Here is a 16,401-nt window from a genome sequence, read left to right as displayed (position 1 = left end):
ATATCACGATTTTGTCTAAAGACTAGTGATTTATTTTCATATAATTATAAAACACTTACCTCACATAACACTTTTTTTTTGGGTTAATAATTAATAAATTATTCATATCAACATAATCAGCTCCATGATTCGAATTAAAAAAATAAAATAAAATAGTAGCCAGTTGCAACAATTGTTGTTCCCTTAAAAGTTTACAAACTCGATGATTGTACCTCAACAAGAAGCAATTATTATTGTGGACAATGGAAATGGTCCAACGAAAGGGCACCATAGTCTCCGTCTACACTTTACACGCGACGCCGCGCGCACCTGATCTTGACCATTTTAGTTTGCCTTTTCTAAATATTGTTTTCTAAAACAATCCCCCACCCCCCCCCCCCCCAAAAAAAATATATATATATATATATATATTTTAACTTAAAATCAGCATGGAAAAAAGTAAAAATAAATATGTAGCCTCTTGATTTAAAAATTAGTCTGCCAAGTGTAGACCACAAAAATATTTTGAGATTATTTTGATGGGTCTTACACTCTTACCCCCACACAAAATATGTAGCCTTCTTTTCTACTGTAATTTCAAGTTTCAACAAAAAAATATATAATCAGTAAAATGCATCCCCGCAATGTAATTTGATAAAAGAAAAAAATATGTATCTTCCTCAACAAAATGATTACTTAATACAATAGCCTTAGCCTTTCCTTAGAGAGGAATTTCATGGCCACAATTTTTATCACAATTTTGATGTAACAGATTGTAAATGATTGAGAAAAAATTGTAGATTCATATGAAAATTATAAACAATCACTTAGCTCATCAACGCTTGTGGTGTGAGATTATAGCCCGAAAGTGATTAGAGTACTGCTATGATCTTGCATGCTCAAATAGGAAAACTACATTGATCACACCCTCTAACCACTTTTTTTTTTTTTTACCAAAAAAAAAAAAAAAAAAAAAAAAAAAAAAAAAAAAAAAAAGAGGATAAACGACCACTCAGCCTACCACTTCAAAGTTGTGGCACTAGTGGGACAAGTTTCAAATCACACAGTTAAAATTATAAAGATCCAATTGAAGAAGGTAAATTATAGATTTGTAAGAGGACAAGTTTGAAACAATATCATTGTAAAGAATCATGAATGTGGTCCTTAATATCCCAATGTTAATTCCAAATAGTATGGAGGTAGTCTCATACTAATTATGTGACACAAGTGGGAATTATTCTATTTCTCTGTCTTCCATTCTGAAGGATCGTCTAAATTGCGCCATTGAAACGCTCATCCAAGGGAATGAATTTGTGTATGGAAAGTATCATTGAGAGTCACAAATAATGTTGATGACAAGTGTATACAACTTATCCGGAAAATGAGAGATTTAACCTTGCTGACCAGGAAAGTTTAACTAATGGTGGTCAAATTAGCTCAAGGGTCAATAACAAGTCGAGAATTTGGCCTCTCAATGAAGCTGCAGTCACTCAGACTAAAAATTATAGTGATTTGAGTTTTCTTATAAATTAAAAAATAATCTTAGCAATAAAAAATGGCAACTAATAAACTGAATGATTAAACAAATCCTCACAAAAACCAAGATTGCTGCTTCATCAGATTGTCGTGGAGCATTACTTACAAGCTGAAGAATTTAAAATACATATGCGTACATCAAGTCCAAACTCTGTGCATAGGCAAATAGCTGTACACTGCTTTTTTCAACACTACTAAGATAACAATAAGAAAAAGACAAGCACAATATGAACTTTCTAGAGCAAGAGCCTGAACAAGTTTCTACCTCATCAGATTGAGACGGTATAATTAACTATAAACCTTTGGCCTTTCCACAGCTTCAAGAGTCTTAATTATATATAGCAAGGAAGCAGACCAAACCTAATATATCAATGTATAGCAATTAGTCTCACAAAATTGTATTGTGTTCTGTAACAATAAAGATTTGAGAAAGGCTAACTAATCTGAATCTAAATTTACCATGACTGCTACACAGAATAAACTATTAAAAAAGAGACGCTCTGACTGCCAAAGATTTCCGCAATTGTACATTAAATAATGCTCTCATACTTGATGGAATCAATACAGGATGAAATCAATATATTAGCAACATATATTTCTAAGTTTTATCCTGTAAAGTCTTGCATCTCTTAGCATAGTAGTTCTCACATATAACTGATACCATATATCAGATATCAAGACTAAACTTGACCCTCGTATGGAAAATAAAGCCTTGGACTCAAGCAAGCTCATCCCCAGTCACCAAAAATTAAAATAAAATAACAATAACAGCAAGGCAAACCATACTATGCCATCCTATAGTCAGGCCTACTAATAAATTACCACCATCAAACTTGGTCTGTATCACTTGAACTCCCTGGGGGTCCTGGACTAAGTGATACTTTAGAGATTCTGTTACCAGTGGAAAATGCATGTGACAAGCACAACATAACTAACCAACTAAATTAAGCCATACGAAGTTTATATTTATACATTCAGTTGTACCATCATCTTCCCCTCTCATTATTTGAAAAATAGTATAATACTTTGATAGAGAGACCTTGGATAGGGGGAACCACCTCTATCATCATCTTTCATGCAATTCCACTACCACCAGGCCAAATTTCACCACCTTGAGCAACCTCATGCTACAGCCAAAGAAATCAGATCTACCTCTAGAGTACTTCTGCAATTGAGAAGCCATTTAGTTTGTTGTACGCAGATTTGAATAGTGCATCCATCACAATCACCTTCACTTCCATTATCAACATCACATCATTGTAGCAAACCACCTCCCACTACAATACACACCCATCATCTCAGTTATGTTGGTGATTTACAAAATGAGTCAAAATAATTCTGGGTTGGTTTGGTTTTTCAACTTAAAGATGGAAGAAAGAAAACTTGAGAAGTGCATTTTTGTTAAGTCCCACATTGAAAAGAATAAAGTATTTATCTTTATTAAGTACATTCTATGATGTATGCATGTTGGGGAGATAACACCTTGGGAAGACTCCAATTGAGTAGTTAATGTAACATATAGGGACACTGCTTAACCCAAAGCTTAAACTTATGAGTTTTGGCCTAACTATGCTATATTAACTACTCACTTATCATTATTCATGTGGTGGTAGGAATCAAATGATTTTAATTTCTATTACTCTCAATTCTAGTAGTTCTTCAAGGGAACTAGGCCTCCTTGATTCTTCGAGGGAATCAACCTCCAATAGCAATTCAAGAAAAGTATTATTCATCCATGATCCTTGTTACAATCTGAATTGATTCTTATATACTACTTACTAACTAACAAAGTAAAATACAACTCAACCTTAACTAATTAACTAAGTACAACACTTAAATGCAGCAACAATTAATGAAACTACTTGTAACTAACTCTGTACAAGCCTCCCCTGCCTCTCTCCCTCTCTGCATGTACAAGCCCTTCACTGCCCTGCCCACACAGCACACAGCAGCACCCTTCCCTGCACCCCCAAGCACCCTATCCTGCACTACCAAGCACCCTTCACTGCACTATCTAGCCACAACTACCACAACTGTACCAGATAGTAATGCACCCTAATCAGAGTCCTAACATTGCCCCCTCCTTTAAAGCACCTTGCCCACAAGGTGAGGGTACTAATTCTGCAGTTTAGGAAGGAGTTCCCAAGTGGCATCAGCTGGAGAAGAACCCTCCCAATGAAGCAATACTTCAGTTGCATCCTTGTATCTTCTGAGTTGACAAGGCCTTTCCTGCAAGATAGCCTTTGGTTCAGGAATGAAATGGCCCTGGGTATCTACTGGTGGCAGTGTTAGAATTGGAGTGATTGACTGCCCAACCTTAGCCTCCAAGCAAGAAACATGGAACACAGTATGGACCCCTGAAGTAGGAGGCAAATCCATTTATAAGCCACTGACCCTACCTTCTGTAAAATTTGGAAAGGTCCAAAGAACTTAGGAGCCAACTTCCCCACCTTGGTCCATCATAGGGAGTGTTGTTTGAAAGGTTGCAGCCTAAAGAAAACCCAATCACCCACCTCAAAGCTCCTTTCTTGCCTATGTTTATCAGCCTGCAACCTCATTCTGTCTTGAGCAGCCACTAAATTGCTCTTGAGAAGGCCCAAAATCTGCTGCCTATTTGCTAAAAATTCATCCACAGCAGCAGCCTTAGTGAGACCAGGGATGTAATCCAGCAATTTAGGAGGTTGAAAACCATAAAGAGCTTCACAGGGAGTCACTTTAGTGGCAGTATGGTAGTTAGTATTAAACTAGAACTCAGCCAAGGGTAACCACTCCACCCACTGCTTTGGCTTGTCCCCTGCAAAGGCCCTGAGATATTGCTCAAGACTTCTGTTAACCACCTCAGTCTGACTATCAGATTGAGGGTGATAGGCTGAAGACATAGCTAAGTCCACTCCTTGCAGTCGAAACAACTCTACCAAAAATCTTAAGTAAACACAGGGTCCCTATCACTAATAATAGAAGTAGGCAGCCCATGTAGTCTGAAGATGTGATTCATGAATAAGGAAGCCACTTTTGCTGCAGTATAAGGGTGGGACAATGGAATGAAATGGACATATTTAGTGGGTCGTCCACAACCACCATCACCACATCTTGCTTCAAAGATTAAGGTAAACCTTCCACAAAATCCATGCTTATGGACCAAGGTGTATGAGGGATCTCTAAGGGCTGCAACAAGCCAGCAGGTTTGCTGGTTTCATGTTTAATCCTTTGACACAGATCACAACTCTTAATGTATTCCTTCATCCCCTTACAAAACCAGTCCCTTTTAGCCCTGTGAAAGGTCTTCAAATAACTTGAATGTCCTCCTAATGGGCTGTCATGCACTAGACTCATCACCTTAGGCTTTAGACCACAATTAGAACCCAAATAAATCCTGCCTTTGTACAACAAGAGTCCATTTTGCAGACTGAAATTGCTAGCAGCACTTGGATTATTATGAAGTGCTTGTAGGATTCCTTGCACCTCAGCATCAGTAGAATAGCTTGATTTCAATTCCTCTAGCCAAGTGGGATGGGGAAAAGAAATGAGGAATAAGCTGCTTTGACTGTCTAAGCAAAACAAACTGAAATCTGAGTGATCACAAAGAACCATTTCAAAAACCTGAGATGAATCAGAATCAACCAACTCCACCTGATTGAGCAAAGCATCTACTGAATCAAATTGACCCTTCTCACCTTGTCTGGATAGTGCATCTGCTACCACATTTTCCTTTCCCTTCTCATAACCAATGGTAAAGGAGTATCCAAGGAGTTTAGTTATCCACCTTTGCTGCATAGGAGTACCAATCCTCTACTCTAACAAGTACTTTAGACTCTGATGATCAGTTTTTATTACAAAGGGCCTTCCAAAGAGATAAGGCCTCCACTTCTTCACGGCAGTAACAAGTGCCAATAATTCTTTCTCATAAGTAGATAATTGAACACTCTTACCCTTCAAGGCTTGGCAGTGAAAAGCAATAGGCCTTCCCTGCTGCATCAACACAGCCCCAATTCCAAATCCAGAAGCATCACACTCAACCACAAAGGGCTGAGAAAAATCAGGTAAGGCTAGTACAGGAGGATGAGAAACAGCCTGCTTAAGGTCCTGAAATGCATGGTCAGCTTGTTCAGTCCACACAAAGGCATCCTTCTTGAGAACATCAGTCAATGGGGCAGCAATAGACCCATAACCTCTTATGAATTTCCTATAGTAACCTGTTAAACCCAAGAATCCCCTCAAGGCCTTCACAGTTTTGGGAATAGGCCAATCCAACATAGCTTGAGTCTTCTTAGAATCAGTCTTCACACCAAGGCCTGATATGATATGCCCCAAATACTCTACCTCAGAGCAAGCAAAGGTGCATTTGCTTCTCTTGGCAAACAGCTTGTGATCAAGCAGAACTTGCAAGATAGATTTGAGATGCAAGACATGAGTGGGCATATCTCTACTATATACAAGAATATCATCAAAAAATACAAGTATAAACTTCCTAAGGAAAGGCTTGAACACATCATTCATAAGAGATTGAACTGTAGAAGGGGCATTAGTTAACCCAAAAGGCATTACCAAGAACTCATAATGGCCCTCATGAGTTCTAAAAGCTGTTTTCTCAACATCCTCCTCCTTCATTCTAATCTGATGGTAGCCAGATCTCAAATCCAACTTTGAGAACACCCTAGCACCACTCAATTCATCAAGGAGCTCATCCACCATAGGAATAGGGAACTTATCCTTGACAGTTTCATTGTTAAGAGCCCTATAATCCACACACATCCTCCAACTACCATCTGCCTTCCTAACTAATAGCACTGGTGAAGCAAAAGGACTTTGGCTATTCCTAATTGAACCAACCTCAAGTAAATCTCTAACAATGTTTTCAATTTCAGTTTTTGATAGCATGGATACCTGTAGGGTCTTTGACAAGTGGGTTGGGAACCTGGTTTGAGGATTATCTGATGTTCATGCCCTCTACATAGAGGTAAACCCTTGGGTTCTTCAAAAACAACAACATACTCCTCAAGCAAAGCCAGCACTTCTGAAGGAACTTTGAAATAGTGGACCTGTCAACAAGATCGGTAGACACAATTTGCAATAAAAATCCTTTAGCAAGTGGCTGTTTAAGGAATTCATTTGCAGCTTGAATCAAGGAACCAATGGGCTTAATACACTGCAACCATATCTGTTTGTCCTAATACATGAACCCCATCACTAATTGCTTGAACTCCCAGCTGATAAGGCCTAAAGTACAAAGCCATTGGGTTCCCAACACCACATCACAACCCCCTAGAGACAACACATGTACATTCACTATGAAGTCATTGCCTTGCATTTTGAGCAGTAGGTCCTTACATTCTCCTTTTGTTCTAATTAAATCTCCATTAGCTACCTTCACCTCTAAAATTCTAGAAGAATCCACCGCCAATTTTAGAGTCTTAACCAGAACATCATCAAGAAAATTGTGAGAGCTACCAGTATCCAAAAGAACCACCACCCAATGCCCTCTAATCTGACCCAACACCCTCATGGTACCTGGAGAAGGGCTGCCCAACAATGCATACAAGGTAATATCAGCTTGATCCAACTGAATATCTGCAGTAACATCCACTTCCACAGATTCCCCCTGATTGACTTCTTGTACTTCATCAATCATGAATAGTTTGAGACCTTTGCACCTGTGTTTAGGTTGCCATTTCTCATCACAATAATAACAAAGGCCCTTCTTCCTTCTCTCTTCCATCTGAGTTGATGTAATCTTTTGTATAGGCACTTTGGTTGAAGATTCAGCTTTACTGTCATGCTTGTGCATTAGGGATTCTTGCCAATTAACCTTGCTAGACTCATGAAATGTCTTATAAACCTTCTTGCAAGTGAACAAATACTCCTCCTGAATCTTGGCTAAACCAAAAGCAGCACCCAATGTTCTTGGATTCTACATCCTCACAGCCAACCTTATCTCATCCGTTAACCCACTTAGGAAGCAACTAAGCTTATGGGACTCAGGTAAATTTCTGATCCTATTACTCAACATCTCAAATTGACTCTTATAAGCAGCCACAGTGGTAGTTTGCTTCAACTTAGTCAAGGTTTCCATAGGATCATCATATGATGAAGGTCCAAACCTAACTTGGATGGCCCTAACTAATGTTTCCCAAGAATCCAATGACCTTTCACAATCTTGGAACCAAATTAATGCCTCATCATCAAGTTGATAAGAAGCATTCAAAATCCTCTCTTCTTTAGGAATTTCATAATACCTAAAGAATTGGTCAACCCTAAAGATCCAAGCAGAAGGATCACCTCCACTAAACCTAGGAAACTCAAGCCTAATAGGCTTAGGAATTAGAGCACCTACCTCAGGTCTTGGATGAATTTGGTGTGGCAGCATCTCTACTTCAGGATGGCTTGCTGGCTGAGGAGCAGAACCTTCTTGTTGTTGCACTGCTAGAAGTCTCTCTTCAAACACAGCTTGCAAGCCCTTGAAGTTGTTGTCTAAAGCTTCCAACCTTCGTGTAATCATCTTCATGGCAGAGGCATGATCATCCAGTCTCTACTGAACCAATGAAACAATCTCACTCAAAAGGGAGTATCTACTTTCTTGCACCATGATTGAACCGGCTCTGATACCAAAATGGTAGAAATCAAATGATTTTAATTTCTATTACTCTCAATTCTAGTAGTTCTTCGAGGGAACTAGGCCTCCTTGATTCTTTGAGGGAATCAACCTCCAATAGCAACTCAAGAAAATTGGCTATTCAAAGTATTATTCATCCATGATCCTTGTTACAATCTGAATTGATCCATATATACTACTCACTAACTAACAAAGTACAATACAACTCAGCCTTAACTAATTAAGTAAGTACAACACTTAAATGCAGCAACAATTAATGAAACAACTTGTAACTAACTCTGTACAAGCCTCCCCTGCCTCTCTCCCTCTCTGCATGTACAAGTCCTTCACTGACCTGCCCACACAGCACACAGCAGCACCCTTCCCTGTACCCCCAAGCACCCTACCCTGCACTACCAAGCACCCTTCACTGCACTATCTAGCCAAACTCCCACAACTGTACCTGATAGTAATGCACCCTAATCAGAGTCCTACCATGTGGCACTTTACCAACACATGCATGCACTATACACCATCCATGGGAACCATGAGTCAACCACGCATGTTCATCCATGGAAACCAACCCACAAACTACCACCATTAGCAATACTCCTTTGTTGAACCTTTTTCCAAAATCACTTGTGTGGGCTTTGCAAGCTTGCCCTGTCCCTGCTTCAACTACAAAAGGGACCCTTAACACCTTCCCACACATCACCATGGGCTCTAGTACCACTTGTTAGGGAGATAACATCTTGGGGAAACTTCAACTGAGTAGTTAATATAATATATAGGAACACCAATTAACCCAAAAGCTTAAGCTTATGAGTTTTGGCCCAATTATTCCATGTGCGATTTCACTCACACATGTATACGCAACAATGTATAGCATAATGGTAATACACTATGTTAATGAGGGAGTAGGAAAAGATGACGCCCCTGCATTGAGCCTTTTGCTCTTCCTTTCTACCATGTCTCCAAGTCTCTTCATGCCCTAATTTCAAATTTTAAACTTTTGGTGATGATTCAGGTAACAGAGATGAGGTTGATTGGCAGTGTTATATTTATATGGCTTGTTTCTCGATGCCCTCACAAAGAAAGCATAAAGGATGTTAAAACAATTGAACTTGAAACTAAAAGACGAAAAATGGCAAATCAGTATCACTCTCATTAAGTTCTTAGCGTGGAAACTGATAAAGATTTGTATGAATTTTCTAACGGGCTAGAGTATGGTGTTAGCATACAACTTTCAAGGTGAAAATTTTGCAGCTCCAATTAGCTAATGAGGAGAGGAAGAACAGAATCTGTTGGTAACTTACTAGATCAACCCTTTATTATGAGATTCCAAGTAAAAAATAGTTGGTTTTGGATGATTGAATGATGTGTTGTCAGTAAGAAATTAAAAAAACTGGAAATACTCATGCAATTCACGGGTTAATTAATATGAAAGTGTAAGATAGAATTAATGTACGTATCTACAATAAAAACAAAAATTCTATTAAAGTCCTCATGTTGATTAAGTCATGAGGAAATACATAAGTGAAAGTATAATGTAATATTGCATCACATGGGGTAACCTCAAATTCTCATGAACTAAAAGATCTGTTTTCATTATATAAAATTAGATTTTTTTTTTTTTTTTTTTTTAAGTGTTATGGTTAACATGATTGGTTAATGTTATGTCATGTGCTTGTCAAATGTGACTTTTAATCTACCCCACATAGAATCTTTGATGTTTCATTTTAATGTAAAACCCAATCCAAATTTGAGGGGAGTATCAAAGACCAACTCCAGAAAGGTAAAGTTTACTTTGCCCAAATAAATAAATAAAATTAAATGGCAACACAGGTTCTAAGTTCTAACATATTTATGTTAGACTCTAAAAGGAAATACAGTTACATGAAGTTTAGCTTTTTGTTCAAAACAAGCAGAATGCTTAAATTTTACCATCTCTAAGGCCCAGTCACAATTTTCTTACTTTGGTAGTTCATAAGAAAATTATAGCCACACAAACCCCAGATGAACCCATTCCAACCCCACCCCATTTCTATTCCACCTGAGCCACAACCCAATTAGTTATTGCTTCTTGTTTGAATGGCCTCTATTATAAACATACCTAACAGATCCTATCTAGGAGTACCTATAGCTTAATGGAACAAAATGATCACTTTATAGTGTACTGCAAAGATTTTTTTTCGGACGTTTTATTATTTTTCAAGGCTCTAGCACTAATTACAGCAATGATTTCTGTATTAAGGACACCTGTCAGACCCAAATACAATTCTAGAGGAACCATCTATGACTTAATATTACCTTAATAGTGTATTACAAAGATTAATCACTATTAAATTTCTTCTTCTTCTTCTTTTCAATTTATTCTTTTTGAGTCTCCAGCATCATTAGACCGAAGATACAACTATAAAATATTTTAAAAATAAAAATAAATAAATAAAACATTAAAAAAAAAATGGCATACCCATTGCACAAAGCTCCCACTTTTGCGAGGTCTAGGAAAAGTCATGGCAAGCAACCTTACTCCCAATTTATTGGAGAGGTTGATTCCTAGACCAAAGAAACAACTATACAAACAATAAATTGGTTTTACAGAGTAAATGTCAATTCCAATACATATATCAGTTCACAAACCATCTCTATTCCTGAACGTTTGATACAAACAAATATACAAATCAAATTGAGCTCACAAAGAGCTCTTATTGTTAACTTAAAATTACATAAACATACCTTGACTGGACCAAATGATTGTTAAAGTTGTGATTTGTAGCTGTATAGAAGAATCATGCAATCATAGCATTTTAGAATAATGTGTTTCTTTTTTTCTTTTTTGGATGACATAGAAGAACTTCACTCAGATTAATTACACATCACAGAGCATACTGTACAAAAATCCTCACTGTTAATCAAACTCTTATGGGCAATTGACCCCACCTGTCAAAACCAGTTATCAGGTAATCCACGGGCTTTTCACCCCTGACGGACTAAGCAGTTTATCCTTATGCCTAGGAGGCTAGAATAATGTGTTTCTCCATTGTGGAAACACAAAAACAATAACAATAACAATAACAAAAAAACAAACAAAATCATAAAACAAAAGAATTCTACAAGTCAGTCAAGTATGGTTTTCCTAGGAAATTGGAACTAGATGACACAAGTATGGTACTATAATTCAATAATTTTTACTGCATTAAATCATTGCCACAGCACAACATTAATTTTAGTATTTTCACATCATCCTTTTTATTGAGTCTCATTAACTAACATGGTACAGGTGAAAGAATTTACAGGCAAAGCCAAGAAACTCACTATTCCTTTGAGTCTAGTTGTCTTCCAAGTAAGACAAGTCCCACAGTACTAAAAGCAGACAGAATTGCCGATGAGTAGCAGATTGCAAGTAGAGCTCCCCTCAGAGACTGCATCCAAAAGTTTTACATGTAATGCTGTAAGGAGTTATAAGAGGAAAAAAGGTCAGATAACAATCAAAATACATTTTTTGCAATCACCTTAGCCAACAGCAAAGCATTATCATTTGCATACTGCAAAGAACTCTCTGGAATGCTTTGAACACCCTGACCCAGTTGCCATGAAAGAATCCTACATTTTAAATTTTCAAGATAATTAAAAGAAATACTTTTCTGTTAGGCCTCTTTGTTAAAAATGACAGTAGATAAGAAACTCACAGTTAAAAACAGGATAGTTACCCAAAAGCAAAGCCAATTGCAGCACCAATGTAGGCTTTATCTGACGTAAATTCAACCTGAAGTTCCCCAAACTGTGGTTGACATGAACATTGCTTGTTTAATATTCCACATCAAGTGCATCTGTTTGCAGAATATTCAACAAGTGCAGAGTAATCATCTACCTTAAACATCCTGGTTTCCTTCTTTGATTGTTCTTCAGCTGCTGTAGATACTGAACTTGCAGAAAGAAGCCTTCCAGTTGTAATCATTACTTTTGCAATCTATAATGGTTGAACAGTATCCAACAATACTGCTACTTTAGAGATACATAACAGCAAGTTATATACATTTACAAGAGAAAGAGAGAGAGAGAGAGATCGTTCCTTAAAATTTAAAATCATAACTAGAACATTGGGTGAAGTGAGGAGAAAAGGGATCTATGACTTGCAAGGTTAATGTATATCAGGATTTGATTGACTTTGCACAAACTGAAAGCACTTGTGAAACATAGAGACAGTCTTGGAGAAGAAGTAGCCTTGAAGGATCAGAGCATGTCTAATTTCCAGCATTTTCAATTGCATAAAAGCCAGTTAGCATCTGTTAACATGTCTACATAGTTGAAGAATTCAGATTGAAGTTTTAGACCAAGGATCTGGAGATGCAAGGACAAAATTTTATATGATAACTATAATAGCAATAACAAAAACTACTTTCATGTGACATAAGATACCTTCTGTAGTTCACCTTGACCAAACTGCCCCATGGACTGGAACCTCCTTCCAGCAGACACCAAACGCTTGCCAAGTGCTAAACCAGCTAAAAGATGGAAATAAGCTTTGGAAATAAACTCTTAAGGATGTATCTCTAGGCCAGTTTTACATATAATCTTGCCTGATTTGGCATTGTCTGTCAAAGACTCCTCCAACCCAGGGAGCTTGCTTGCTAAACTATGGGAAGTTGATGTGTCAGCAAGTTCCCATGCTCGAGAGAGATTTAACAATGTATCTCCCAGAACTTGACCACACTGAAATGAAATGCAAAGGTAATTTCTACAGTAATTTCTTAAAAAATGTCTTAAAATTAATTGCTATGTCTATAACAGGTGGTGTAGTTATAATGATCAGGAATAACATGCCCTGCGTAATGTAGTAAAAGATATCCAAACCATAGTTCAAGATGCACACACAAGATTACTGAGTGGTCTTTATCATTCAATTAAAGAGAGAGAGAGAGAGAGAGAGAGTATGAGCTTTTATGTTAGTTGAATATCAACAAGATTTTTTTTTTTTAATAAGTAACAAGATTTAGGCACTACAGAAATGGAAAATCCATGATTAAAGGTTTAAGTTCAATGGACTAACAAAAACATTGAAAATCAGATTCTCTCATATTCATGTGTTCAATATGACTCCAACTACAGAAATGGAAAATCCATGATTGATGGTTGAAGTTCAATGGACTAACAAAAACATCTCATATTCATGTGTTCAATATGACTCCTATTAGCTAAAATTCATGTGTGCACAGTAAGGATCATGCAACGTGATAGTAGGACCCATCTACACACAATGAGAAACCAAGACCAATTCATACTCGTAGGATCACAATAGCAACCCATTTAACATTGTATTACACAAATTCCACCAACATGAGTCATGTTTTGCAAAATGAACATAAGTATGATATTGAGATTACAAATTTGATATACAGTGACTGCCTTAGCCTACTCAGTACTCATTACTCAAGACTGGTTCAGTTATAAACAGTTTTTGAAGCAATAAAAATAACTAACCTCATCAATTACCGGCCCATTCGAAAGGTCAAAAGCCGCATCATTTAGCTTAATTCACCACACCAAAAAAAACAAACATTAATCAAAACACTCACCAACCCAAAAAATAAAAATAAAATAAATAAATAAAACCCCACAATATCAAATCACATAAATAATAACACAGAATTGAATAGAACCAAAGTTACAAACTTTGCTTACATCTATACGAAGATCACTTGGAAGCTGTGAAAAATAGTCCTGAGGAAGATCAAAGCTATCCTACACAAACCCAACAAAGAAAAAACAATAACAATTAAGTAAAATTAAATTAATAACAAAATATATGGCGCCAAATTTGAAAAAAAACGAAAGTGAAAACAGAAATGTGGGGTGTTTGAAATTATGGGTGTGGAAAAGTGTTGCTTACTGCAAGTTGTTGAAGGAGGGACTGAGCACTATTGTTGGGTTGAAGTGAGTTTGGAGAGTCTGAAGATTCAGTGAGAGCAAATGGGACTGTGAGGGGTTTAGAGAAAAGGGGTTTGTTGGAGGGTTTGAGAGAGGTCAGGGAAGGGATATGGAGGGGTTTTGGGGGAAAGAGAGGAGCAGTGATGGAAGGGAAATTGGGGAGAGGTTGGACTTGGATGAGAAGATGAAGAGAAGAAGCCATTTTTTGGAGATTTTGTGTCAAGTCCCAGCCACTGATATTTGCTATTTTTTGGTTGTTGGTTCTATTTATTGGTTTTTCTTTTTCTCCCTTTTTTTTTTTTTTTTTCTTTTAAGTGGATAAATAATTATGATTATAAATTTTTTTTTTGAAAAAAAAAAATCAACCATAAAGACTACATATTGTTGGATATATTTCATCAAGATTAAGCAAAATGGAACAATATATAGATCTAATTAAAAGTAATAACAAAAAAAAGATGTGATACACAAAAACAATAAATAAATATTTTACATATAAGAAGAAATCTGCAAAATAATTAAAAATTCACAAACCAAATGTTTGAGGATGGTTGATACAGATCAAGTCTTTTATTTAACACAATCTCCTTAAAGCAGATTTCACTCCTCACACAATCTACGATACTTTGAGACTCACGAATATCTGCTTCCCAAAATAAAATGATTTATAGCACAGAGAAGAAGTACACAAGGTCCGTGCTCCGTGAAATAATCTGTGTTTTCTCTCTCTTTAACTCAAATGCTAATGCACAAAATATTTTCTCTCTAGGAGAGTTTTTCAAAAATTATTTTTCATGAATGAGAGATTATCAATATATACGTTACTGAACAGATATACTGTTTCAGAAATAACGGCTTTATATAGACTTATTGGCTCAAAAAATAAAATAATAAAAAGTATTATTATTATTTGGACAAGAGGACCCAATCCACACATGCCTAAAGCCCAATTCAATGTCCAACTCATGAGCATATAAACTCATATTCTCTATCATTACCATATCAATATCAAGTTCAAGCGAAATGAATAGTCCTCACTGAAATGAACCTAAACCTAGAAAAATCATTTGTAAGCCTAAGTGAAAAATCACGCTAAAATCTAGAAAATCCCATCACAAACATCACAAGAAATCCTAGAAAAATTACACAAGAAACTACACAAATCTTCCGAAAAATCCCTCCATCCCAATCAACCAGAAAAAAAATTTGAAATCCACCATTAATAGAGCACATTAAGCACAATAGAGAAAAGAGAAGCAGTGAGAAAGAAGCAACAACCAATGTGAAGGCTAATTTATAACTAACATCAAAATCTCTTGTTATTTTTCTCATTAGTTCAACCGAGTTGACTCAAAGGATTGAAAAGGAGTTTGTGTTTTGTGTTTTTGCGAAAATTTTGGAATCTTCGTGGGCATTTGATTTTGTTTTGTTTGGAATTTTGAACAATTTGATTTGTAATAGTTCTAAAAAATTTAAACCCTAACTTTTTTATCTATATGTTTATTTTTGTCTAAAAATATGTTTTTCTAATGGCAAATGAAGAAATAGGGTACGAAAGGCTAACTGAGCTAATTTCAGGTGAGCAAAGTAACAATTTTCAAACTACAGGTAGGTAATATGAATTCGAGTCGAATTATATGTGAGTTTACTGAAATTAACCCCTATATATAAATATATTTGATTACAAAAACAAATTAAAATTTTTTTTTTTTTTGAAAAAAAGGTTCAGGGCTTATTATTAAAGAAGGCTCCTTAAATCAGCCCGAAATACTGGTTCAATGTCTGGTGGAACATCCTTCGTTCAAACTAATAATTGAGTCAATTGGATTGCCCTTCTTGCTAACGAATGAGCAACCAAATTACAATTTCTACATACTTGAGAAACTTAAATCTCTCTCGAAAAAAAAATAAAAACTTTTACATCTACTGCGATCTTTCCAAACTATGCCAGGGACTTGGAACCATTTTGAAGAGTCTTCATAAGAATTTCGCAATCCCCTTCAAGTATTACTCTGTCAAGGCCATAGTCGAGGGCAAGTTCCAAAGCTTTCCTTGCTGCCAATGCTTCCACTTCGACCACTGTAGCAGGGAGGGGAATTTGTTGTGATGACGAAGCCATGATGAGTCTGTGCTCATTGTGTATAACTACCCCTATGCCAGCCCGTTGTTCCTTAGTGAAGAGAGCCCCATCAAAGTTAATCTTATAAAAGAACTAGGTGGTGGCTGCCAAGTCATGGTCGGGCTTGCCGATGCAGCTACAACAATGGTTTTCACTCTTTTAAATTATTGCAGCTTGTCTTTTGCTTGCTATAATAGTTGTTCCAGAGTGATCGACCCCTTACCAAGCCTTGGATTTAGATTATTCC

The 16,401-nt window shown here is 36.6% G+C and overlaps 1 protein-coding gene across 1 annotated transcript; it reads right to left on the bottom strand.

Annotated features, from left to right (window-relative positions):
• Positions 1–1,569: 1,569 nt before the first annotated feature.
• LOC126717603 (uncharacterized) lies at positions 1,570–14,291 on the bottom strand. Its single transcript, XM_050419436.1, has 11 exons — positions 13,998–14,291; positions 13,790–13,849; positions 13,589–13,636; positions 12,688–12,820; positions 12,527–12,612; positions 11,979–12,077; positions 11,818–11,888; positions 11,620–11,710; positions 11,423–11,529; positions 10,844–10,883; positions 1,570–1,875 (listed from the first exon to the last, which is right to left on the bottom strand). The coding sequence occupies exons 1-10, from the start codon at positions 14,235–14,237 to the stop codon at positions 10,865–10,867; spliced, it is 954 nt and encodes a 317-aa protein (XP_050275393.1). The 5' UTR covers positions 14,238–14,291; the 3' UTR covers positions 1,570–1,875; positions 10,844–10,864.
• Positions 14,292–16,401: the final 2,110 nt, after the last annotated feature.

This window comes from Quercus robur, chromosome 3, assembly GCF_932294415.1.
Source record: "Quercus robur chromosome 3, dhQueRobu3.1, whole genome shotgun sequence".
NCBI classification, from domain to species: domain Eukaryota; kingdom Viridiplantae; phylum Streptophyta; class Magnoliopsida; order Fagales; family Fagaceae; genus Quercus; species Quercus robur.
The sequence above is the reverse complement of the archived record's forward strand: the minus strand, read 5'-3'. Positions and strand labels throughout refer to the sequence as shown.